Raw genomic sequence first — 25624 nt, 5'->3', positions numbered from 1 at the left:
TCTTCAACCCCATCCTCTCCCCCTCTCAGAAGTCTAGAGCAGGGATAGGAAGACTATGGCCCTCAGGACAAATCTGGCCCACTGTCTCACTGTTTTAAATAAAGTTTCATTGGAACACACCCATGCTCAAACGTTTACATACTGTCTAAGGCTATTTTCATGTTACAACATCAGAGTTGAATAGATGCAACAGAGAACCCATAAAGCCAAAAATATGTACTACTGGATCCTTACAGAAAATGTTTGTGGACCCTTGGTCTCGTGTATGGGACCTTTCAATGGGGGAGAGCCATTGAGGGCCTCTTGGTTTTGGAAAAAAATTCCTGTTTCTCCCCCACCTACACTTTACATCCTCTTTCCCCGGTTTATCTATTTTTATTCCTTATCTCTCTTGGCCATTACATAATACCTCTACTACTTTTCTCATGTATGTCGTTTATTTTCTATCTCCCCCACTAAACATCTTCATGCAGGCAGGGATTTTTGTTTGTTGAGCTAACTCTTATATCCCAGAATCTTGACGAGTGCCTGGCACATAAGTGGGAACCCCGCAAATACTTGTTGAATGAATAAATATGGATTTCATGGAAAAGACTGTTCAGCCCAAGTGTGTTGGAGGCTTTCTCTTTCATGGAAGATTTTGAGGCTTTTAGAGGGACGAGGTGACGCCTTACTCCCTGCGAGGATGGTATTATGTTTCCTATTTTACAGATGAAACAACTGAGATTGGGTAAGTCTGTGCGTCTCAGACTTTAATGTGCCCATGAAGGAACTGGGAATCTTGTTACAATGCAGGCTCAGGAGGCCTGAGCTGGGCCACCAGGTGCTGCAGTTCTACGAGCTCCTGTGTGATGCCAGTGCTGGTCTATGGACCACACTTTTGAGTAGAAGGGGTTTAAAGCACCCACTCAGGGTCTCTACCTAAGATGTGACGGAGTGGAGTTTTGAATCTGCAGACCGTGGGGGGTCCTCATTTCCTTTCTGTTCCCCCTTCTCTACCTACATGCATCGCTCCCTCCTATGGTTTCACAAGACCTGTCACACATCCCCTCCTCAGCTCCCTGTCCCCAAACACTCTGCCTCCAGACCTTCCCTTCTCGAGACACCCCACCTCCAGCATATGCAGCTCTCCCTTCTGCACAGGCTCCTCTACGTATACACGTGCCCAGGACTTTCTGGCCCTTCAAGTGGCCAGTCTCACATTCTCCTCTGTTTTAGGGCCTAGTGGTTAAGAAGAAGTTATCTATCTCATGGGTCCTAGGCAGGCTGGCTTCCTCCCTCAAGGCTACCCCGTGACCTGCACCAGTGACTTCTGATGGTCAAGGGCCGTGCCCAAGCCCTCCACTTCCTTCTCTCTGCAGCACCTGCTACTGTCAAGTCCTCCTTCTGCAACGGGCATCGCTTGGTTTTAATGGTGCTCCTCCTACCCTGCTGTCTGCTTCGCCAGTTCTTCTCCCCCTCTGAACCTTTAACCATGGCCAGCTCCTGAGCTGGCCTGAGTGTCACAATCTAGGATCTGTCACTTAGAACTCCAAGTCTGCACCCATTGGAAGACCCTTGTTTATCACTGCAACTTGAACTATAAGGACTTGCATATCTATATCTCCACATCGTTCATCTTTGATTTCACCACAGGGTCCAGCACAGAGAATGGTACAAAGTGGGCATCCAGACAGTGCTATGTACACTGGCTAACAGACTGAGGGGGTGAGTTGCCCAGAAGGCATTGCATGCCCACACCTACTGCGGAACATTGATGCCATGAGGACCTCTAGAAGACCAGAAGAGCCCCCAGGGGCCACCACTACTGCCCTGACTCCTTATGGTTTCTGAAAGGGGAAAGACAGAAACTAACATTTCATGAGTGCCAATTTTTTGCAAGGCACCTCACAAAATCCCTCATTCCCTACGAGTTAGGCACTTTCACCCCTATTTTAGGGTTGAGAGGAATGAGGCTGAAAAAGTTCAGAAATCTTGCTCAAGGCCACGTAACTGGTGAGTGACAGAGATGTGACTTGAACCCAGAGCTGCATGACTCTTTCCACCACAGCAACAGCAGTCCGCACTGTCTCACACCTCTCTGCCTTTTGCATACGCTGTTTTCCCTGCTCAGAATTCTTATTTCCTCAGTACTGGATAAATCCATCTCTAAAAGCACTGATAACTGTCCCCTTTCCACTAAAAAAAACAGTCACCCGACTAAGTGCCCCTATTCCATGGTACACGTTGGTACATCTCCGCCGAGATTTCAAGTAGCGATACTTGATGTTAGGCTAGTCTCTCTGATAGGCTTGTGTACTGTGAGGGTGAGGCTCAAAGTCCTGGCCATCTCTCCATCCACAGTGTCTGGAACATAACGTGCACGTTCAATGCCTATTTGTCAAATGAATGAATGAACAAACGAAGCAAGGTTTCTGGCATTTTCAGTGTCGGTGGCCGGCGTTCATCGGTTCCTATATAACATGAGGGTGGTGATACCAGAATCTCATCTGCTCACTGCGTGGACCTATTGACCAGGGACCCAAACAGTGAGCAGAGGGATGGGGAGGCTTTTGCTGGCTCCATCCTCATCTGTGAAGGCTTCAGCAGGTGATCACTAACAGATATGGTCTCTCTCACAAAGCTGGGTTTGCCAGCGGTGGAGGAAGACGTGGAATGATGGATAATGGACTTTACAAGGAGTGAGGCATTCTGAGTTTTAATCCCACTCTTTTGCTAACTGGAGCGTGATTTCACACACTTCTCTGGACCTCAGTTTTCAAATATGGAAAATGCCTATTAGAAATGTGAAACTAATTCAGTGGTTTTCTAACTCTTCATTACCAAGGATCTATTTATGGAGATTTTCTCCATTACCCTCATGTTGTGAAAACGTCTGGTTTTGTAATAAGAAAAATCATCATCGTTATTTAGAAAGAACTGTTTGGCAATCAGCCATCTATAACTACCAACAAAATGCATTGATAGCATGACATAACTAATGATAAACATCAGACCGAGATAATTCCAGTCCCAAAGACCACGTATATTTCTGTCACCCGTGAAGCTGATTCTAGACAAAGCCACGATTCCCTGTAGACTTCCTGAAATAGTGGAAACAGCCAATGAATTTCCTTCTAATCTTTGAGTCCCTAGGGCTACACGTTCCCCAAGTACGTACAAATGGGCTTTGAAGTTGCCGAGATCAGTGATTTTGCTTTATGTGTGCAAATCCTGCAGGAGGATTAGGTTTTCCTCTTGCTGGAATTTGAGGATTTCTAACTAGAGAATTACACTGACAAAGGAGAAACAGCCCTTCACATCTTCAAAAACAGGGGAAAAGATCCAAGATGGCAGAAACATAACAGACATGAACATTTTCAACATGGACAGTGCATTTTCAAACGGAAAACATCTAGGCAAAATAAAAACTTTGAGGCTACAGATGGCTTAGACGGAAGTGAGTATGAGAAACCAACAGACGGCTGGTGCAGGAAATGCATGCTACAGGTTGCCTTACAGGGCACAAAGCAACGTCACCCCGGATCGATACTTACAAGTAATAGGAGTAGGAATAAGCATTTCTTCTATATATTGATGGGCAGTCAGATGATGGAAATGTCCAAAAAGGGGGGGGAAAGAAAAGACAAACAAACAAGAATTAGATTTATAGGAAATCTTGGTTCTTAGAAATGCACATAGTATTTCAGCATCCCTAAGCTCAAGGAGATGCAAGTTTCGCAACTAGTCATCGTCCCCGAGAATCAGATACTTTCAGCGGTAGAAGAAAGACCTCTCCTATGATGGAGAAACTCACTACTCATGCAGAGGAAGCCACATCGCATTTGGTTGTTTTAGTCGTTTGAAAATTCTTTCTCACGGTTCGGTAAAACTAGCTTCCTTATAATTATAATTTTTTGGTCTTGGGTCAGACTTCTGTGGCATTCTAGAACTAGTTTACCACTCCTCCACATGACAGTGTTCCTAAGATCTAAGGAAAACCATAATGACTTTTATCTTCTCCGTTTTAGGTCAAATCACATCAGAATCTATTTAGTAACGTCACACCAAAAGAAAGGAAATTGTGTAGCCAGCATCCAAGATGGCTCCCCAATGATCCATACTTCCCAGCACTCATGCCCATGTTAGTGCTTGCCCATACAGAATCAGGGTTGGCCCTGGGTGACCAACAGAATGTGGGTGGAGTTACATTCTGGGACTTTCTAGGATAGGACAGATAGAAGCCTTGCAGCTCCTTCTGGGTCTTTGGAACTCTCACTTGGAACCCTGAGCCTCCATGTAAGAAGTCTAAGTATCCCGAGCTTGCTGTGGTTTTAAGGGACCATGTGAAGAAACCATACAGAGAGGCCCTCAGCCTGTATGAACAGAAAGAGACATCCAGCCAACCTCGGGCTGTCCCCGCCCCAGCCAACTGGATTACGCCAACTGAGACCCTTGATATCATAGACCAGAAATAAGTCATTCCCTTCAAACCCTGGCCAAAGTACGGATTCATGGGAAAAACAAACCACTAACTTTCATGGCTTATTTTTAAGTCACTAAATTTTGGGAAGTAGTTTGTTACATTATCAGGAGAAAACCAGAACAACATTCAAACTTCATCATGAAAAACCACTGCACTAAAAGAAAGGAATTCCAAACTTCAGTTTGAACAGACTACAACTTGAATAAACTCTCCGTGCCTGCATTTTCTTATATGAACCTTAGGTGAGTTGAACTAAATCACTAATATTCAAACCGTGTTCCCAGGATTCTGCAGAGCAGCACCACTGTAATGGGGAGGGGGGTACTGAGGGGGGTACTTCTCTGCCATCCACCACATTCGGAGCTTCTCCATTTTAATCTGTTTCATAAATTGGCATTTCATTTGAGATTTCACACGACTAAGAATTCCACTCTCCAAAAGAATGGCTGAAAAATCACTGCCTGCAATATGTCTCTTCTAGCTCTTGGCTTCTGAACAATAAAAGAAAAACAAATAAGTCCGTGATATTCCCTTTGTTATAACTTTTCGTATTTTGTAGAAAAATAAATGGGAACATTTTTATTTTACAGACTTAGCTCCACTGACAATAACTGATACATTTGTGGATTGAGAAAAATTGCTGAATAATTCAGGTCCCCAAATATCCATCTGAGTAGGCAAGAATAATTTGCTTCCTTCTTCAGTTATCTGGTTAATTGCAACTGTTATCCAGTTTGGTTACAACAGGAAGATGCGGTCTTTATATCCACAGGGTGGGAACATGTCCTCAGAGCTCCAAATTTCCCCCTCTTAAGTAGGAACTGGCCAAAGTCCCCAAAGCAGGGCCATCTCTAGGCTTTCTTTCAATTATCAGGAGAGACAAATTCCATAGCTCCAGAAGGAAAGTGACATCTGAGAGCTAAGACACCATGGCAGAAGGGAAGCCCCGTACCTCCTTGGGAGGCTGAGCTGGGGAAAATGAACCATAGTGCAGCAAGATCTGGTTACTCGTAAAACTGTGCAGTTATCTTTGGCCAAATGAACAGTGGCCCCAGATGATGAAAGGGGTGGAGAACTTCTAACTGATGGGTGGGATCTGGAACAGCCCATATAAGTCATCCAAGCCCCTCCACCAACCGTAACAGGTTGGCACTGTAAGGTGACCATTCCTCTTCTTCATTTCTGGCTCTGTGGTCCAGAGCCTGGGAGTGTGATTCCTCAGGGGCAGAAAGCTCAGGATCCATGTGATGAAGACTCACAGACATCTCTGTTTTCCATATCGGCAAGAACACTGGACAGAGAATGCACAGGCCAGCGTTCTGATCTCAGCTCTCTCACTTGCTCTCTGTGACACCTTGGGCACGTCAATGCCTCTGCCTGGATCTCTGTTTCCTGATCCGTGTACCGAGGTGAATGGCATGGATAACTGCCAGCTTAAACAGCTTTGAGGAGTGGAAATATGATAAGTCTCAGCATCCCAGAACCACCACTCGCTGACTGCATGGCTTCGAGCAAGTCGCTGTATCTCTGAGCCTCAGTTTCTCCATCTCAACGCTAGGGGCAATAATGATCTATTCCCAAGAGTCATGGTGGGCATTAACATTATATTAGTCTAAATTACTTTCCAATTATATACGGTATGTAATACACAAAGTATTTTAAGTAAAATACATTAATCTAGTTTAATATTAGAATATATTAAACATCTGAAATATACTAGGCTTCGACAAAGGGGAGTTCGGGCTTCCCTGGTGGCGCAGTGGTTGACAGTCCGCCTGCCAGTGCAGGGGACACGGGTTCGTGCCCCGGTCCGGGAAGATCCCACATGCCGCGGAGCGGCTGGGCCCGTGAGCCATGGCCGCTGAGCCTGCGCGTCCGGAGCCTGTGCTCCGCAACGGGAGAGGCCACAACAGTGAGAGGCCCGCGTACCACAAAAAAACCCAAAAAAACAAAAACAAAAACAACAAAGGGGAATTTATGTTCCCCCATTACCCACAGATAAAAGGTTTGCTGCTTCTCACTCTGGTGACCAGGAACAAAGTGTTCACCTACTTAGGAATAGTAAAAATAGTAATAAAATTTTTAAAAATTAGTAATAAAATAAGAACAAATACTTATGTAGCACTTACTATGTGCCACACACTGCTGTAGGCTCTTACCATACATGAACTTGTGTACTCCTCACAACCATCCTGAGAGATAGGTATTATTATCACCCCCACTTCACAGATGAGGAAACTGAGGCAAAGAAGGTTAAGTAACTTGCCTAAGATCACACAGTTAGTAACTGGATTTGGTAGCAACATGCCTCTAAAGCTCATGTGCTAGACCACTAGCCTGTGCTGGCTTCGAGGAAGAAAGAATATAGATATATGTTGGGCAACACAGCGGGTCAGGCACTGAGATGCCACAAGCCTTATCTCTTTTAATCCTCCCCCTGGCCCTATGGAGCAGGTACTACTCTTCTCATTTTTAGTTGAGGAATCTGAGGCTCTAAGAGGTCACCCCTCACTAGGTCTAACACTTTGTGTATTTGGGGACCAGTTGCAAGGCCTCCATCGTGCGCCAGGATTTTCTCACAGTCAGCAGCCCCAGGCTACACTCTTGGGTCTCGACATTCTGGGCCCTCTGGTTTTCTGCTCTCAATCTTCAGGACTCACCTCTGCCTGGGCCACCTCCTCATTCCAACATGCTTCCTTAACCTTCAACTCACCTCTGTCAAGTAGCTGAGTTATCCTGGACGTCACCAAAAGCCAGTGCTATCCCTGACTCAGCTTCAAGGCAACTCCAGCATGATGGCACCTGACAAGCTTCTATTAATTGAACATGTTTTCCAAATTAAACTGCAAAGTCTTCCAGGGAAAGGACTGCAGTTTTTTACTCTGTGATCAAAACAGAGTATACACGTGTTCTTTCTCTCAGGCTTGAAGATTTACTGAAGGTCTAACTTTACAAGGACACAGTGATATTGCAAGTAACCGACTGCCTGAGACCGAAGATCCTGAGCAGGAAGACAGCTGTGCTTAGGGAAAAAAAGAGAAAAACCCAAACCTAATAAATCACATACTGTGGAATCTTTTCAGCTGGCTGACAAGAATGACTTGAGGTATAGCTTCCCTTTGTTTCATACTACTTAAACAAGACTAAGTTGTCTATTTAACCATCCATTTGACCATCTCCCTGTCCATCTAGTTCATAAACCCACCCATGCACTCTTCCATCCATCCATCCCTCCATCCACTTAACAATCTATACATCTACTTATCCGTCTAGCCCATAACCCCACACACTCATCAAATCATCCATGTGCTCATCTACTCATTCAGCCAACAATCAATCTGTCATCCACTCATCCATCTTTCCATCACAGTCAAAACTTTTTAAGGACCTATTATATGATTGTCTCTGCCAACTACCAGAGATTGAAAGAGAAATGCCATCGTGATCCAGCCAATATGTCTCATGGGAGAACCAAACAAAAAACTTGTAAGATAGATGATAATAATAACTACCATTTAGATAGTAGGAGGTCACTTATGTGTCAGGTGCTGTTCTCAGTACATTATGTGGACTACTGTATTTAATCCTCACTACAAGCATTATTATCTATGTTTTACAGGTGAGGAAAGTGAAGCTCAGAGAAGTTAAGTAACTTGCCCAAGTTTATATAGTTGGTAAGCAGCATGGCAAGTATTAGAATCCAGAGCCTGCATTAATAACTACTTTGTTATTATCTTCTGGAGTGATAAGTGGTATGAGGTGGCAGCTCAGGGAGCTGTGGGACCGTATTTGAGGGTAAGGGGTGCGGATGGGGGAGAGGTAATTTGGTTTAGAGTCTATGATGCCGGAGTTGTAAAGTCCAGGAACACCCAGATGGAGTAGGAGGGAGGGTATTTCCAGGCTGATGGATATCTGTTTACAGAATGGGTGGGGGGTTATTAAGGTGGGAATGTCAAGATGCTGGTAGGGTCTAGTTCCCAAAGAGTCTGAGGAGCTTACTGTCACAGGGAGAACTCAGGTCACAGGGACAACTCAAAGAGCCAAGTGGTCAAATATTTTTCTAGATGGATGATTCTGGCAGGAGCGTGAGCAAAAGGTGGAAGGGGAGAGGGACCGGGGTCATGAAAGCTACCGTAAGGGTCAAAGCAAGAGATGTCAGGGGCCGATCCTGCAATGGCTATGAGGAAGGAGAAGAGGTGGGTGATGTGAAAGGTGGCTAGAACACAAAAGCAACAGGTGATTAAATGTGAGCATTTTGAAGACGACTGCCAAGGTTCTAGCCTGAGAGGCTCCCCTAGTGAGTGCAAGCAGAAGGAGGATTCACTTTCCAGGGTGTGGAGTAAGGAGCATTTAGAATGGGGTGGGCAAACCAAGATAATGTCAATATGTGTATTTGGGGCTGCTTTCCCACCTCAACGAACCATTCAAAATTATGTCACTCAATTCAGCATATCAGCAAATCCTGTTTTACATTTCATCCAGGTGAGATGGTGTTAAGAGTGTAGACTCTGTTATCAGATTGGCCAGGTTTCAGACCCAGCTCTTCCACTTACTAGCTACGTGATTTGGGGCGATTTCTTTAAGTTCTACATGTGTCAGTTTTGTGACCTGTAGCACAATCTAATAGTTGCCCTGCCTCTTCAGCTTACCCAGTAGTTAGCTTTTCCTACTGCCTCATTATTTTTTTTCCTGGAGAGATAGTGTGTTCTCTGAGTCTCAGACCATGGGACATCTTTCACATACTGCCCTTCCGGCCTGACCCTCCTCCGCACCCCTCAGGGCTGGGTTCACCCCTGATGCTTAACATTGACATCTGGATCTGCGTTCTGAGTGAAGCTTTCTTGCCCAAGAGATGCAGTGCAATCCTGGGCCCCATCTGTTCTAATTTTACTGGGATTCAACACATTTTTAGGGAATCCCAAGTATCTGCAAGGCACATGTGCGATGAGGATGAATCAGAACAGACAGCTGATGGTCCAGCGGAGAAGATAAGATGTGAATACAAATAACAAACGTAAGACAGAACATAACGTGGATCCTCATGGAGGGGATCCAGACGGTGAAGAGATTGAGTCTACACTGAAGGTCAGAAGGGATTATTGGAGAAGGTGTCTTTTAAATTAGACCTTAAACATGGGTAGGTCACATGGAAATGAGGAACACAGGCATTGAAAGAGGAGGAAACTTCACAAGCAAAGGTATAAGTGTGGGGTGAGACTTCAGGAAATCTGCCAGAATCACTGTGAGCAAGGGGACAGCGTAGCTTGACAAGGCTCTCCAGGTGACTTAAGTATGTGCTTCTTGCCTTATTTCCACCCTACGAACCGCTGTTATAGGGAAGGAAAAGCCGTTGAAGGATTTTAGAATGCGGGTTTGGGAGTACAAGTTTCATCTTTCAAACATCACTTTGGCTACAGTGTGGAAGATGGGTTGGAGAGGTGGGGCCAGAGTCAGGGAGGCTGGAGAAGAGACTCATAGAACAAAGCTATAGAGGCTTGCACCAGGGAAGAGGCAGTGGAGACGGGGAGGGGAGAGGATGCAACAAAGAGAATGTAAAGATTCAAGTTCAAAAGTACTGGGGTGATGGAATCCCAGTAGTCTGGCTGATGGAATGAGAGGTAGTACCTCTCACTAAGATGGGGACACATGACTGGAAATACGTTGCTGGGTAGGTGATGATTTTGTCTTTGACCGTAAAAACTTTGAGGGTAGATGTCCAGGAGCAGATGATACAGGGCAGTAGAGCTCTGGCAAGAAAGGGCCAAAGCAGAGGACCTACCCTCCCAGGCCATTTGTTTTCAGTCCAGCAAAACTACAACCACCACGTTGTGTGATAAATACACAGCTGACGGTCTATGCATGTGGCACAACGGCTGCATGCGGGGGAGGATCATTGAATCTTCCTAGGATGGAGGGCTTGTGGCAAGACTTCAAGGAAGAGGTAATACTTGGAGGAATCCTACTTGGAAGAACTTGGGGCTGAGAGTTAGAGAGTAGTAGGAGACTCGCAGGTGAAGAGAAATGTCTGGACATTTGATTCAGGGAAACAGCATGTACCAAGGCAGAGAACCGGAGAAAATGATACCTGAACCTGGGTCACTTGTGTCCTATTCCAGGATTCACTTATTTTCTACTGGTCTCCATGGACTGATAGAACAGAAGTTAACAGCAAGGGGTCTGGAGTCACAGACCCTGGGTTTGCATTTCAACTCTGCCCAAGACCTTGGATAACTCATAAAAACCTTTTTTGAACCTCAGTTTCCTCTTCTCAAGAAACAGGAGTATCAACAGTCCTACCCTCTATGATTATTTGTAGGATTAAAATCCGAGTATGGCAGCAGTTCAAATGGAAAATGAACAAATTAGGTCAGAGTGTGTGTACTGATTGCAGCACTGCCTTTTAACATATTAGTGATGGGTTTGGAGCTGGCTTGGTACCCTTGATGGTCATGTGTGAGATGAATGTCCCTGTTGATATTATGTAATATATGTATTACCTGTACGTAAGCAGGTACAGGAAGTAAAGCCTGTCCCAGCCATTCGTTCATTTGATCCTCAGAACAGCTACATGAGACTGGCTGCATCTCACAGCTGAGAAAGCAAAGGCTGAGCTTTGTTAAGTTGCTTCTCCAAGGTTAGCAGCAGATAAATGGGGCTGTAGAGATCTGGATCCAGTTTTTCTGCTTCCCAGTACACAGCTAACAAGAATGTCTACACCCATTAGACTGGGAGCTACTGGAGTGCAGACACAAATCACAGAGAAGCAAGGTATACCAAGAGATGCACATTTCTCTCAGAGCAGACTCTCAAACTCAAGACACTCCAAATATATTCTTGGAAGAGTTACTGTTTGGACGGGCAGAGCGTGGTTGGCTGGAAGTCCAGGCTGTACCAGGAAGAGCTGGGCAGGGAGAGGAGAAGAGGAGATGGGGGCGGATGGAACTATGTGCGGCGAAGGACTTTGAAACTGTCTCCCTAAAAGTTGCCTAGTTTACATTTGAAAAGTAAGAAGGGATGGTGAGGTTAATGCAGGATACAGACGAGTCTTGGGGTAGAGATATACTGCTACCAAAGAATTCTGCTTAAGCTGGCTCCAGTGTTTCCCCATTCAAAAGTGCATTGCTATGCCTTAAGCCTTGGAGGGCCATGCTCAGATTTCAGGAAGCGTGTCCCAGGGAATAAACTGGATGACAGGAAGCTTGTAGGCACATGCACATATGTCCATATCCCACAAACAAACATTAAAATGTCAAACTTCCCATATGTGAGCGGCCAAGAAACACCTTCAAACATCAAGATACACTAGTGAAGGCACTAAGGCTTGAGCTTTCCACCTTAATTTGCATTGAAGGCACCCAGGGCCCTATGGTATTAAGCCAAGGGACCAGAGAGTTGGCCTTACAATGCCTTGGCTGCCCATTCCTTTGGGAGAGGATGTTCGATAATTCTAAAGGGAGGAGGTCAGGGAAGAAGATGAACGTGACTGCAGTGATGAGAGCTTTTCTCTATTTTCAGGATTCAACAGGGTGTTCATGAAAAGGAGGTACGTTCCATTACATAATGGCATGCAGGAACCCATTTTAGAATGTTCTGAGGTCTAGATGTGATCAACAGAGCCAGGAGAAAAAGATGAAGCCATTATCCAGTGACAGCATAAGAATGACTATTTTGCAATGAGCTTGGCTATAACCACACTGGCTGTTAACTCTGTCGGAAGGGGCTCCAGATTCCCTTCTTATCATGCTCATGCAATCCTCCATACCTCCATGTAGCCCTGATTCTGTATGGTCCTGCATTCAAAGAAGCCCAGTCCAAACAGCCAAAGGTACTATTAAAAGAAGTCTAAAGTTTAATTTGCATCTTTTTCAACGAGTAAGGGAACCAGCATCTCATATCCCCTTCTGCAACCTTGCATTTTTCAAGATCCCCACCATCCGTTATAAAACAGCCAAACACCAACAACAACACTTTCCTTAGGCTACGCTGATATTTTTCTCTCTCTCTCTCTCTCTCTTCCGTTCTCTTATATTCCTTTCTGAATGTAAATTGATTTAGTTTCTTTCACTAAGCCCTTCCCTTGGTCCTCTGTATCTTTAGCCCTTTCTGGGCCAGCTTTCTAGTTCAGTACAACACACACACACACACACACACACACACACACACACACACACACACACACACACACCACCTAATAGTAGGAGAAAGACTCTCTTTGGAGAGTGACAGGGACGCTTCAAGGCCTGTATGGAGAAACTAGGGGCATACTGGAAACGTGCCTGCAGCTCTGGGGAAGACATTGAGACAGCTGAATCCACTGGGAGCAGAGGAAACAGGGAGCCGCCCTGGCCATGTCTGTGGAGGTTAGGGAGAAGACCCAGCGCAAGCCAGTGCAGGGAGTGTGGCAGGCATTCGACTTCTGAGAGCTGCTAGATGCAGGAACTAACTCTAGGTCACAAAGGGACACTGAAGAGATGCTGACACTAGGATCCTGAGTTGTGATGATTCGCCTATTATTTGGGGGCTTCTTTTCCTTTCGTATCTATTCCTCTTAGGTGACTGTGGACATCATTCTGGTGAGCAGTAAGTAAGTTAGTGACAGACTCAACTGACCAGTGAAGTTTTCCCCATATTTATATATGGGGCTGGGATCAGAAGAGGGAAAGGAGCCCATTAAGCTCTTCACTGTCCTTTGGTGGGGGCACCTCTAGACATCAGAAGACACTGTGGGGTAATGGAAAGAGTGCAGGCTGATGTTTAATTTCTCTTTTTCTCCCTCTGACCCATCCCCTACTCCTCTCTCCTCTTCCCTCCCCTCCTCTCTGCTCCTTCCCTTTCCTTCCCCTATACCTAGTTGTAAAATATTACCATCAACTAGGCCAGAAAAATGTCTTATTTTCTCCCAAAGATACTGTATATGCAAACGCTGATCAGCACCCCCTACCCCCTGCCCACTGCCACTACATCTGAGTTTTGCCTCTTGGAACGAAATGGTGATCACCTGATGTCTGTTGGTCGGGTGTGACGGATGGTTTTGATAGATGAAGATACTCAGAAGAGCATAAAACCACACAAAGGGTTCACTTTATCCTTGCTGCCAGCCTGAAAACAGAAAGCCCTTTCCTCCCTCCCAGAAAGTCACACATTTCAGAAATAGCTGTTGAGAGGGAAGTGAAATTTCTTCACAAGCTCGCAGACAATGGTGACGTGGGTTAAGTCAGGCTTTAGAAAGAGCAAAATTGGAAGAGCATATCTGACTTACAAATCAGTGGCGAAGAATGAGAACATTCAGGGTCTATCAAAGAGGAATGCAATTCTCTTAAATTGGTTACTTTTTTCAGGGAGACTGGCCCAAACTCACCTCTGTCTCTAAAGCGTCTGCGACTCCGAGAACGTGTCAATGATCTTACATGTGCAATGTGCTCACTCACCCCCAGAGAAATCAAACCTCACGTTTGGCCTCATCCAACAGCAGCTAGCTTGTCACAGACATAAAACGTGGCTTCGCTTTATGGATGATGATGATGACTCTGAGGGCTCTTGACCCCCAATATTATCATGGACCTTCCCTCCTCCCTAGCTGCTCCAACCAGAAAATCAGTAGCTGGATGAGAACCGAAACTCTCCCATCATTCTGCTGGGAGCCTGAGTAAAGGAATTATCCTACAGAACAAAGATGTCAAGAAAGAACAGGCCCTACCAATAAGATGTCCTGGTCAAACGGGGTCCTGGCTGATTCTGAACAGAACCATGAGACACACAGAGACATTCTGGTGCCAGAATGGCTAAAAGAAGGCCGACTACTTGTAGAGAGAAACTGATGGCTGGAAATACGGACACTGTCTTCATTTGTTTACTTCATGCATTTATATTCATGGGACTCCTTAGAGTAGAAACTGGAATTTGTTTTGGGGGCATTCCGTCCCTTTGTTCTGGTGGGAACAAGTTTCACAAAAGCTGTTTTTGTCTCAGGGATGAAAGCAGGTGCGGGTCCTCATTACTGGGCTTGTCCTGAACTATGTGAGTAACCACACCCAGAGCTTCAGGCTGAGGAGTTAGTAGTTTGTCGAAGAATGGACTAAACGGTCTCTTTAAATTGGGGGCAGGGCAGGCTGCAGCACAGTTCATTATAATGTAGATAAGTGTTTTGCTTGCTTTGGCAGTCTGGGGGAGTGGGAGGGTGGAGACCAAGGCCGGAATCCTGGCTGAAACTGAGATGGGCAGTAGGCACGGGGACATGGTGGCTAAGGTACAGTAGGTAGGAGGACCCCCTGTTTGGAGGAATAAGCGTGTACCCCAGGGACAGCGAGAGCTGATATTCTTCAACGTTCCCTAATGACTATTTCCTCTCCCTCTCTGCAACTCCTCTGTGTCGTCTTCAAGCCTCCTGTAAGTCTGATAAACAGAAGATGTCGATGTAATGAATTTGGGGGATCAGGAAAGAAACTGTACCCTGGCTTTCATGAGCAATGCACGCAACAGGAGATAACTGTGTGCGATGACCAGAGGTGCCGGGAGGACATCCCGCTGAGAGGTGACAAGCAGCAACAATCCAGCTGGGAAGGTTCTGTGGGATGTGGAGTAAGAAGGAGCCTTCCCTCAGGGCTGTCACACCATCAGAGGTGGCTCTATCCCTTTGATGCCGAGGATGCAGCTATCCCTTGGGATGCTGCTGCTTGACCAAAGAAAAGTCAAGGATGAATGAAGGTGAAAGGAACGAAGCATTGCTTTCCTGCATCTGTATTTGTGGGCTCACCAGCGTTCCCGGCGCTCCCCTGGAATCTTGATGACGTGACCAATCACAACAGAGCAGCTATCTCTGAGAAGCATCACACGTGGAATCCCATGGTACTCCAAGGAACCCCTGCCCCGCAAGAAACCTGCCGTCTTGGGGCTGCTCGCCAAGCAGATACACATGCCCTTCAGACACCAACACAATGAGCCACCACTGGCCCCAAATTTCAGGACCTCAACAGTTATATCAGAGGGTCCCTGCTCATAAGCGACCAGCAGAGAACGCACCTGGCCATATGGCAGTGTTGGGGCCCCCTGGGGTTGGCAGGGTCTGCAGGGCAGCAACCAAAACTCACCGTCTTTTGATGGTGAGCATCACGCCCAGGAGAATGATGATGAACATGAGGAGGCCGGCGACCACGCCGGCCATCTTCACAGTATTGTCCACCTGCTTCTCCGGCTCCACGGTGTTGGAATTCTGAGTGGAGGCACCTTGGGGGGAAAGGGGAAGAAGAAAGATAATTGAAAAGCCTCACATACGTGACTAGACGCAATCATAGTAACAACAGGTTCCATTCACTGAGTACTAACTATAGGCCAGGCACCGTGCTGAGGACATTATACACGTTGACCCATTTAACCCTTTGGAGGATTAATTCCTTGAGATGTTGAATTATTATTGCCTTTTTTGTAGAGTAAGAAATTGAGATGCAGAGAAACTGAGTTGCCCAAGGTTACACAACCACGATGCTGGATAAGGGTAACCCTTATCCTCCCATGAGATTAAGCAGACAATTTTATCCCTCATACTGGTTTGTCCCTAGGATCAGACAATGGAACTACGGCGTGAATCTTAGGTTCATGGAATTATTCCAAATCCTAATTAATTCTTTCAAGTAAATGGCGAAAACAACAGCTTTGTGTTAAGGGTAACACAATTAAAAGCACTGGATTTTTATAGATAAAAACCTAACTTTTAACTTTTGTGCCTTATAGGAAACAAATGGTGGGGATTAAAGGGAATTGCCTTGGGTTCAGAAAATGCTTATATCTGCTAACTCCATTTTTGGATTTCATGCTGATGCTATGTGCTCTGCCAGCTACTAACACACTGACTCGATTCCACATCAAGGAAGACTGAGAACTGGGCACTTACTATACCCTCTGCCCCGTGCTGGGCCGTTTTGTGGATCCGGCTTGGCCAATCCTTGCAAATATTCCCTAAAGTATATATTGATTTTCCCATTTTATAGATGAGAAAACGAAGGGAGCTTGCTAAAAGTCACATGGCTGATAAAGTTCAGGGCCAGGATTACACAGGTTTTCTGTAAGTCTAGGTCTCAAAAGTCAGAAGCCTTGAATTCAACTTTCATGTCCTCTAGTCCCTGAATCCTTTCTCCTCCCAGACAACCACTTGGCTAATGCCAGAGCAAAAGTAAGGAGCCAAAGAATGCCTAAGCCCGGCCTCTTCATGCAGTGTACCAGGAACCTGTGTGAACCTTCTAGAGTGTGGTCCTGGACCAGCACCTCCGTGAATTCTTCCCAATGATCCCGTGTTTATGTGAGGCAGCTTAAATCCAAAGCATCCTTTCCCTGACCCATCCCTACTTTTCTACCACATCAGAAGCAGCTCATCCATGACCAGTGACACCACCTTCCCTGGTTGCCCCAGGAGCATTCTCCAAATTCTGATAACACTCTGTACCACTTGGAACAGATCTCAATGTGCTGATGTTATTAGTGATTTGTTTCCCCATCTGTCTCCGCCAGTGGTCTGCAAGCTCCTCGGGGGCAAGAGGAAGCGTCCTTTATCTTTGTTTCCTCATGTTAGCACAGGATCTGGCTCATAACTGGTGTTCCCTTAACGTTTGTGGTGGTTTAATGTTTAGCTGAAGGGATGACATCTCTGCCCACACACACTTGTTCTCATGAAACCAGACTGAGTTTCTCCTTTTCTTCAGCCATGTGTTCACAGAACCCAGCTGAGCTGAAGGGATGCGAATGCCCATAAGCTATGATTTTGATTCTCCAAACTCAGGGATGTTTCAGACCAGTCCTCCGGCACATCCCCTCTTCCTGATTAAGAGCGTCAAGTGTTTCCTTTACCACAGCACTTTCCCCAGACTCTCTTGTAACTTAGAAAAACTGGGTTCGCTTAGTCAAGTCTCCCTAGTGGGAATGGCAAGTCTTCAATAGCAGAGAGCGCGTCCTAGTCGACTCTCTAAAGCCAGTGTCTAGCACAGGCCTCCCTCCTCCCCATTGTTGGTTTACAGATGATGGTTGAACGGCAGAAAGGCTAGTGGACCACAGTCGTTTGCTTCATTTATTCATTCAAGCACTCATTAATTTGCTACTAAGCATCCATGTTCTGTGTGCCCAGCTATGCCATCAACAGGGTCAGAGACCCTTCTCCTGGAAGGACTTACAAATAAGGGATTTTATTCAGGTCCCCTCACCAGCTAGAGACAAACCCAGCTCATCCAATCGCAGGATGGTCTGAGCAGGCTCTGCCTATTTACAGCCAAAGAATTCCTGGCGGAGTTGGCCAACCTCACAGGAAGGCGGGTCTCACATTCCAGAATGCAGGCAAGTCCCGAGTAGCCCCCATTTTCACGTTTGGAGACAAGATTTCTGAGATATGTCTAGTCCCCCAGACACAGAACATGACTAAGCATAAAGGAGGCTGAGCACCTCAGACCATCATTTCCTCAATAGTGTCAGAGCCTTTTTACTTGGCTTTGGAGGAAGTGCTGGCTCTGGAGCATTCACTCACTGATGTAGTAATGGCTAAACTTTACTTAATGCCTGCTAGGAGATCCTATTCTAGAGACTGGGGCACAAAGGCAAAGCCATGGAGAGGATCCTATTACCCTGGGAACGCTGTTATTAGCTTGTTCTAATGAGATTCACACTGCGTTCCTTCAACGAAGAACCACAAGTACCCACTGTATGCTGGGCTTTTAGTAATACAACGGTGAGCAAGACAGGCACAGTCCCTGCCCTCAAAGAGCCTACAATGAGTTGTGAGTGCGGTTGAGGGAACAGAATTAATAAAGAATCAATAAGAGGAAGCTTTCAACTCTGTCAGTAGAGAGGCACATGACACATAATTGGGAAATGAATCAATTCTGAGAGGAAGTGGCCCATGGGGTGGGCTCCAAGGAAGGACAGGTTATAACTAGGCAAATAGAGCACCACGAGAAAAGCACACAGTGGTGGCATGGGAAACAGCACTGGCTAAAGCCGTCTGATGGAGGCAAGGAGCCTGGTGCATTCAAGATATGAAAGAACTGTGGCGTAATGAGGGCGAGAAGGCAGGGAGAGCACGGTGAGAGCAGCTGGCGAGGGCAGCAGGGGCCAGTCCATGCAGGACATTATAGGCCACAGTGTGAGCTTTTGTTTTATACCCCAAGAAACACAGGGAGTCATTTAAGTGCTGTTCATAGAGGTACGATATGGTCAGATTTGTATTTCCAACGGACTGTTCCAGTTTCTTTGAGAAGCCAAAGTGGATTGGAGAGATGCATTTTGAAACTATTACAGTCATCCAGATGGGAGATAATAGTTGATTGAATTCAGGTGATGGCAGTGAAGATGGAAAGATGCAATAAAAGAGATAATTAGCTGAAATAGATATAAATAAAACTGGTTGATGGACGGGATACAGGGCATAAGGGAAAGAGAACTGAATTCTTGAGGATGACCTTAACAAGGTGGATAATGGTGACGCTTAAAGGTTCAAGAAACAAAAAGGAATAGAGTTAGAAGGAAAATATGTGTGTTAGGGGCAATTTGAGCTTGTAAGATACTCTAGAAAAGCAGGCAGTTAAAAATGCAGTCTGAAGCTCTTAAAGGCGGCCTAAGCTGGAAGTAAAACTGTGAGTCATAGGCACATAGATGGTATCTGAAGCATGGGGGCTGATGAAGTCATCCAGAGAAAGAACCAAGAGAGGATGAGGACCTTCAAGATGGCGGAAGAGTAAGACGCGATCACCTTCCTCCCCACAGATACACCAGAAATACATCTACACGTGGAACTACTCCTACAGAACACCTACTGAATGCTGGCGGAAGACCTCAGACCTCCCAAAAGGCAAGAAACCCCCCACGTACCTGGGTAGGGCAAAACAAAAAAAAAATACACAGAGACAAAAGAATAGGGACGGGACCTGCACCAGTGGGAGGGAGCTGTGAAGGAGGAAAGGTTTCCACACACTAGAAGCCCCTTCGCGGGCGGAGACTGCGGGTGGCGGAGGGGTAAAGCTTCGGAGCCGCGGAGGAGAGCACAGCCACAGGGGTGCGGAGGGCAAGGCGGAGAGATTCCCGCACAGAGGATCAGGGCCGACCGGCACTCACCAGCCCGAGAGGCTTCTCTGCTCACCCGCCGGGGCGGGCGGGGCTTCGAGCTGAGGCTCGGGCTTCGGAGAGGACTGGGGTTGGCGGTGTGAACACAGCCTGCAGGGGGTTAGTGCGCTACGGCTAGCCGGGAGGGAGTCTGGGGAAAAGTCTGGAGCTGCCGAAGAGGCAAGAGACTTTTTCTTACCTCTTTGTTTCCTGGTGCGCGAGGAGAGGGGATTAAGCGCGCTACTTAAAGGAGCTCCAGAGACGGGCGCAAGCCTTGGCTAAAAGCGCGGGGCCCAGAGACGGGCAGGAGACGCTAAGGCTGCTGCTGCCGCCACCAAGAAGCCCGTGTGCAAGCACAGGTCACTATCCACACCCCGCTTCCAGGGAGCCTGTGCAGCCCGCCACTGCCAGGGTCCCGGGATCCACGGACAACCTACCCGGGAGAACTCACGGTGCGCCTCAGGCTGGTGCAACGTCACGCCGGCCTCTGCCGCCGCAGGCCCGCCCCGCACTCCGTGCCCCCCCCACCCCCGGCCTGAGTGAGCCAGAGCCCCGGAATCAGCTGCTCCTTTAACCCCGTCCTGTCTGAGCGAAGAACAGACGCCCTCCGGCGACCTAGGCGCAGAGGCGGGGCCAAATCCAAAGCTGAGCCCCGGCAGCTGTGCGAACAAATAAGAGAAAGGGAAATCCCTCCCAGCTGCCTCAGGGGCAGCGGATTAAAGCTCCACAATCAACTTGATATATCCTGCATCTGTGGAATACATGAATAGACAAGGAATCATCCCAAATTGAGGAGGTGGACTTTGGGAGCAACGATATATAAATTTCTTTCCCCTTTTCTGTTTTTTGTGAGTGTGTATGTGTATGCTCCTGTGTGTGATTTTGTCTGTATAGCTTTGCTTTTACCATTTGTCCTAGGGTTCTGTCTGTCCGTTTTTTTTTAATTACTTAAAATTTTTTTCTTATTATTTTTTATTTTAATAACTATTTTATTTTACTTTATTTTAATTTAATTTAATTTTATCTTCTTTCTTTCTTTTTTTTCCTCCCTTTTATTCTGAGCCGTGTGGAGGACAGGCTCTTGGTGCTTCAGCCAGGCATCAGGGCTGTGCTACTGAGGTGGGAAAGCCAAGTTCAGGACACTGGTCCGTAAGAGACCTCCCAGAGCCACGTAATATCAAATGGTGAAAATCTCCCAGAGATCTCCATCTCAACACCAGCACCCAGCTTCACTCAATGACCAGCAACCTACAGTGCTGGACACCCTATGCCAAACAACTAGCAAGACAGGAACACAGCCCCACCCATTAGCAGAGAGGCTGCCTAAAATCATAAGTCCACATACATCCAAAAAACACCACCAGACGTGGACCTTCCCACCAGAAAGAAAAGATCCAGCCTCATCCACCAGAACACAGGCACTAGTCCACTCCACCAAGAAGCCTACACAACCCACTGAACCAAACTTAGCCACTGGGGACACACAACAAAAACAACAGGAACAACGAACGTGCAGGCTGCGAAAAGGGGACCCCAAACACAGTTAAGTTAATCAAAATGAGAAGACAGAAAAAAACACAGCAGATGAAGGAGCGAGGCAAAAACCCACCAGACCAAACAAATGAAGAGGAAATAGGCAGTCTACCTAAAAAAGAATTCAGAGTAATGATAGTAAAGATGATCCGAAATCTTGGAAATAGAATAAATACAAGAAATGTATAACAAGGACCTAGAAGAACTAAAGAGCAAACAGTGATGAACAACAAAATAAATGAAATGAAAAATTCTCTAGAAGGGATCAATAGCAGAATAACTGAGGCAGAAGAACGGATAAGTGACCTGGAAGATAAAATAGTGGAAATAACTACTGCAGAGCAGAATAAAGAAAAGAGAATGAAAAGGATTGAGGACAGTCTAAGAGACCTCTGGGACAACATTAAATGCACCAACATTCAAATTATAGGGGTCCCAGAAGAAGAAGAGAAAAAGAAAGGGACTGAGAAAATATTTGAAGAGATTATTGTTGAAAACTTCCCTAATACAGGAAAGGAAATAGTTAATCAAGTCCAGGAAGCACAGGGAGTCCCATACAGGATAAATCCAAGGAGAAATATGCCAAGACACATACTAATCAAACTGTCAACAATTAAATACAAAGAAAACATATTAAAAGCAGCAAGGGAAAAACAACAAATAACACAACGGAATCCCCATAAGGTTAACAGCTGATCTTTCAGCCAGAAGGGAGTGGCAGGACATATTTAAAGTGATGAAGGAGAAAAACCTACAACCAAGATTACTCTACCCAGCAAGGATCTCACTTAGACTTGATGGAGAAATTAAAACCTTTACAGACAAGCAAAAGCTAAGAGAATTCAGCACCACCAAACCAGCTTTACAACAAATGCTCAAGGAACTTCTCTAGGCAGGAAACACAAGAGAAGGAAAACACCTACAATAATAAACCCAAAACAATTAAGAAAATGGTAATAGGAACATACATATCGATAATTACCTTAAATGGATTAAATGCTCCAACCAAAAGACACATTGGCTGAATGGATACAAAAAGAAGACCCATATATATGCTGTCTACAAGAGACCCACTTCAGACCTAGGGACACATACAGACTGAAAGTGAAGGGATGGAAAAAGATATTCCATGCAAATGGAAATCAAAACAAAGCTGGAGTAGCAATTCTCATATCAGACAAAATAGACTTTAAAACAAAGAGTATTACAAGAGATAAAGAAGGACACTACATAAGGATCAAGGGATCAATCCAAGAAGATGTAACAATTGTAAATATTTATGCACCCAACATAGGAGCACCTCAATACATAAGGCAAATACTAACAGCCATAAAAGGGGAAACTGACAGTAACACAATCATAGTAGGGGACTTAAACACCCCACTGTCACCCATGGACAGATCATCCAAAATGAAAATAAATAAGGAGACACAAGCTTTAAATGATATATTAAACAAGATGGACTTCATTGATATTTATAGGACGTTCCATCCAAAAACAACGGAATACACATCCTTCTCAAGTGCTCATGGGACATTTTCCAGGGTAGATCATATCTTGGGTCACGAATAAAGCCTTGGTAAATTAAAAAAAATTGAAATTGTATCAAGTATCATTTCCGACCACAATGCTATGAGACTAGATATCAATTACAGGAAAAAACCTGTAAGAAATACAAACACATGGAGGCTAAACAACACACTACTTAACCAAGAGATCACTGAAGAAATCAAAGAGGAAATCAAAAAATACCTAGAAACAAATGACAATGAAAACACGACGACCCAAAACCTATGGGACGCAGCAAAAGCAGTTCTAAGAGGGAAGTTTATAGCAATACAATCCTACCTTAAGAAACAGGAAACATCTCAAATAAAGAACCTAACCTTACGCCTAAAGCAATTAGAGAAAGAAGGACAAAGAAACACCAAAGTTAGCAGAAGGAAAGAAATCATAAAGATCAGATCAGAAATAAATGAAAAAGAAATGAAGGAAACGATAGCAAAGATCAATAAAACTAAAAGCTGGTTCTTTGAGAAGATAAACAAAATTGATAAGCCATTAGCCACACTTATCAAGAAAAAAAGGGAGAAGACTCAAATCAATAGAAATAGAAATGAAAAAGGAGAAGTAACAACTGACACTGCAGAACTACAAAGGATCATGAGAGATTACTACAAGCAACTCTATGCCAATAAAATGGACAACCTTGAAGAAATGGACAAATTCTTAGAAATGCACAACCTTCCGAGACAGAGCTAGGAAGAAATAGAAAATATGAACAGAGCAATCACAAGCACTGAAATTGAAACTGTGATTAAAAATCTTCCAACAAACAAAAGCCCAGGACCAGATGGCTTCACAGGTGAATTCTATCAAACATTTAGAGAAGAGCTTACACCTATCCTTCTCAAACTCTTCCAAAATATAGCAGAGGGAGGAACACTCCCAAACTCATTCTACGAGGCCACCATCACTCTGATACAAAAACCAGACAAAGATGTCACAAGGAAAGAAAACTACAGGCCAACATCACTGATGAACATAGATGCAAAAATCCTCAACAAAATACTAGCAAACAATCTAACAGCACATTAAAAGGATCATACACTATGATCAAGTGGGGTTTATCTCAGGAATGCAAGGCTTCTTCAATATACACAAATCAATCAACATGATACACCATATTAACAAACTGAAGGAGAAAAACCATATGATCATCTCAATAGATTCAAAGAAAGCTTCCAACAAAATTCAACACCCATTTATGATAAAAATCCTCTAGAAAGTAGGCATAGAGGGAACTTTCCTCAACATAATAAAGGCCATATTGGACAAACCCACAGCCAACATTGTCCTCAATGGTGAAAAACTGAAACCATTTCCACTAAGATCAGGAACAAGACAAGGTTGCCCACTCTCACCACTATTATTGAACATACTTTTGGAGGTTTTAGCCACAGCAATCAGAGAAGAAAAAGAAATAAAAGGAATTCAAATTGGAAAAAAAGAAGTAAAGTTATCACTGTTTGCAGATGACATGATACTATACATAGAGAATCCTAAAGATGCTACCAGAAAACTACTAGAGCTAATCAATGACTTTGGTAAAGTAGCAGGATACAAAATTAATGCACAGAAATCTCTTGCATTCCTATACACTAATGATGAAAAATCTGAAAGTGAAATTAAGAAAACACTCCCATTTACCATTGCAACAAAAAGAATAAAATAACTAGGAATAAACCTACCTAAGGAGACAAAAGACCTGTATGCAGAAAATTATAAGACACTGATGAAAGAAATTAAAAATGATACAAATAGATGGAGAGATACACCATGTTCTTGGATTGGAAGAATCAACATTGTGAAAATGACTCTACTACCCAAGGCAACCTACAGATTCAATGCAATCCCTATCAAACTACCACTGGCATTTTCACAGAACTAGAACAAAAAAATTCACAATCTGTATGGAAAGACAAAAGACCCTGAATAGCCAAAGCAATCCTGAGAAAGAAAAATGGAGCTGGAGGAATCAGGCCCCCTGACTTCAGACTATACTACAAAGCTACAGTAATCAAGACAGTATGGTACTGGCACTGAAACAGAAATATAGATCAATGGAACAGGATAGAAAGCCCAGAGATAAACCCACGCACATATGATCACCTTATCTTTGATAAAGGAGGCAAGACCATACAGTGGAGAAAAGACAGCCTCTTCAATAGGTGGTGCTGGGAAAACTAGACAGCTACATGTAAAAGAATGAAATTACAACACTCCCTGACACCATACACAAAAATAAGCACAAAATGGAGTAGAGACCTAAATGTAAGGCCAGACACCATCAAACTCTTAGAAGAAAACATAGGCAGAACACTCTATGACATAAATCACAGCAAGATCCTTTTTGACCCACCTCCTAGAGAAATGGAAATAAAAAAAAAAATAACCAAATGGGACCTAATGAAACTTAAAAGCTATTGCACAGCAAAGGAAACCATAAAAACGACGAAAAGACAACCCTCAGAATGGTAGAAAATATTTGTAAATGAAGCAACTTACAAAGGATTAATCTCCAAAATTTTCAAGCAGCTCATGCAGCTCAATATTAAAAAAACAAACAACCCAATCCAAAAATGTGCAGAAGACCTAAACAGACATTTCTCCAAAGAAGATATACAGATTGCCAACAGACACATGAAAGAATGCTCAACATCATTAATCATTAGAGAAAGGCAAATCAAAACTACAATGAGATATCATCTCACACCAGTCAGAATGGCCATCATCAAAAAATCTAGAAACAGGGCTTCCCTGGTGGCACAGTGGTTGACAGTCCGCCTGCCGATGCGGGGGATGTGGGCTCGTGCCCCGGTCTGGGAGGGTCCCGCATGCCGCGGAGCGGCTTGGCCCATGAGCCATGGCCGCTGAGCCTGCGCGTCTGGAGCCTGTGCTCCGCAATCGGAGGGGCCACAGCAGTGAGAGGCCCGCGTACCGCAAAAAAAAAAAAAAAAAAAAAAAAATCTAGAAACAATAAATGCTGGA

General features: G+C 44.8%; 1 protein-coding gene across 1 annotated transcript in view; it reads right to left on the bottom strand.

Annotated features, from left to right (window-relative positions):
• Positions 1–25624, bottom strand: part of PTPRT (protein tyrosine phosphatase receptor type T) — a 776830-nt gene that overhangs the window by 139382 nt on the left and 611824 nt on the right. Inside the window, exons 15-16 of the mRNA XM_032606064.1 lie at positions 15553–15688; positions 3537–3566 (exon numbers count right to left, since the gene is read on the bottom strand). Coding sequence (XP_032461955.1) covers positions 3537–3566; positions 15553–15688 — 166 coding nt within the window. The remainder of the gene's footprint in view (positions 1–3536; positions 3567–15552; positions 15689–25624) is intronic.

Source organism: Phocoena sinus, chromosome 15 (genome assembly GCF_008692025.1).
Source record: "Phocoena sinus isolate mPhoSin1 chromosome 15, mPhoSin1.pri, whole genome shotgun sequence".
NCBI classification, from domain to species: Eukaryota; Metazoa; Chordata; class Mammalia; order Artiodactyla; family Phocoenidae; genus Phocoena; species Phocoena sinus.
This window is presented reverse-complemented; position numbering and strand designations above follow the sequence as displayed.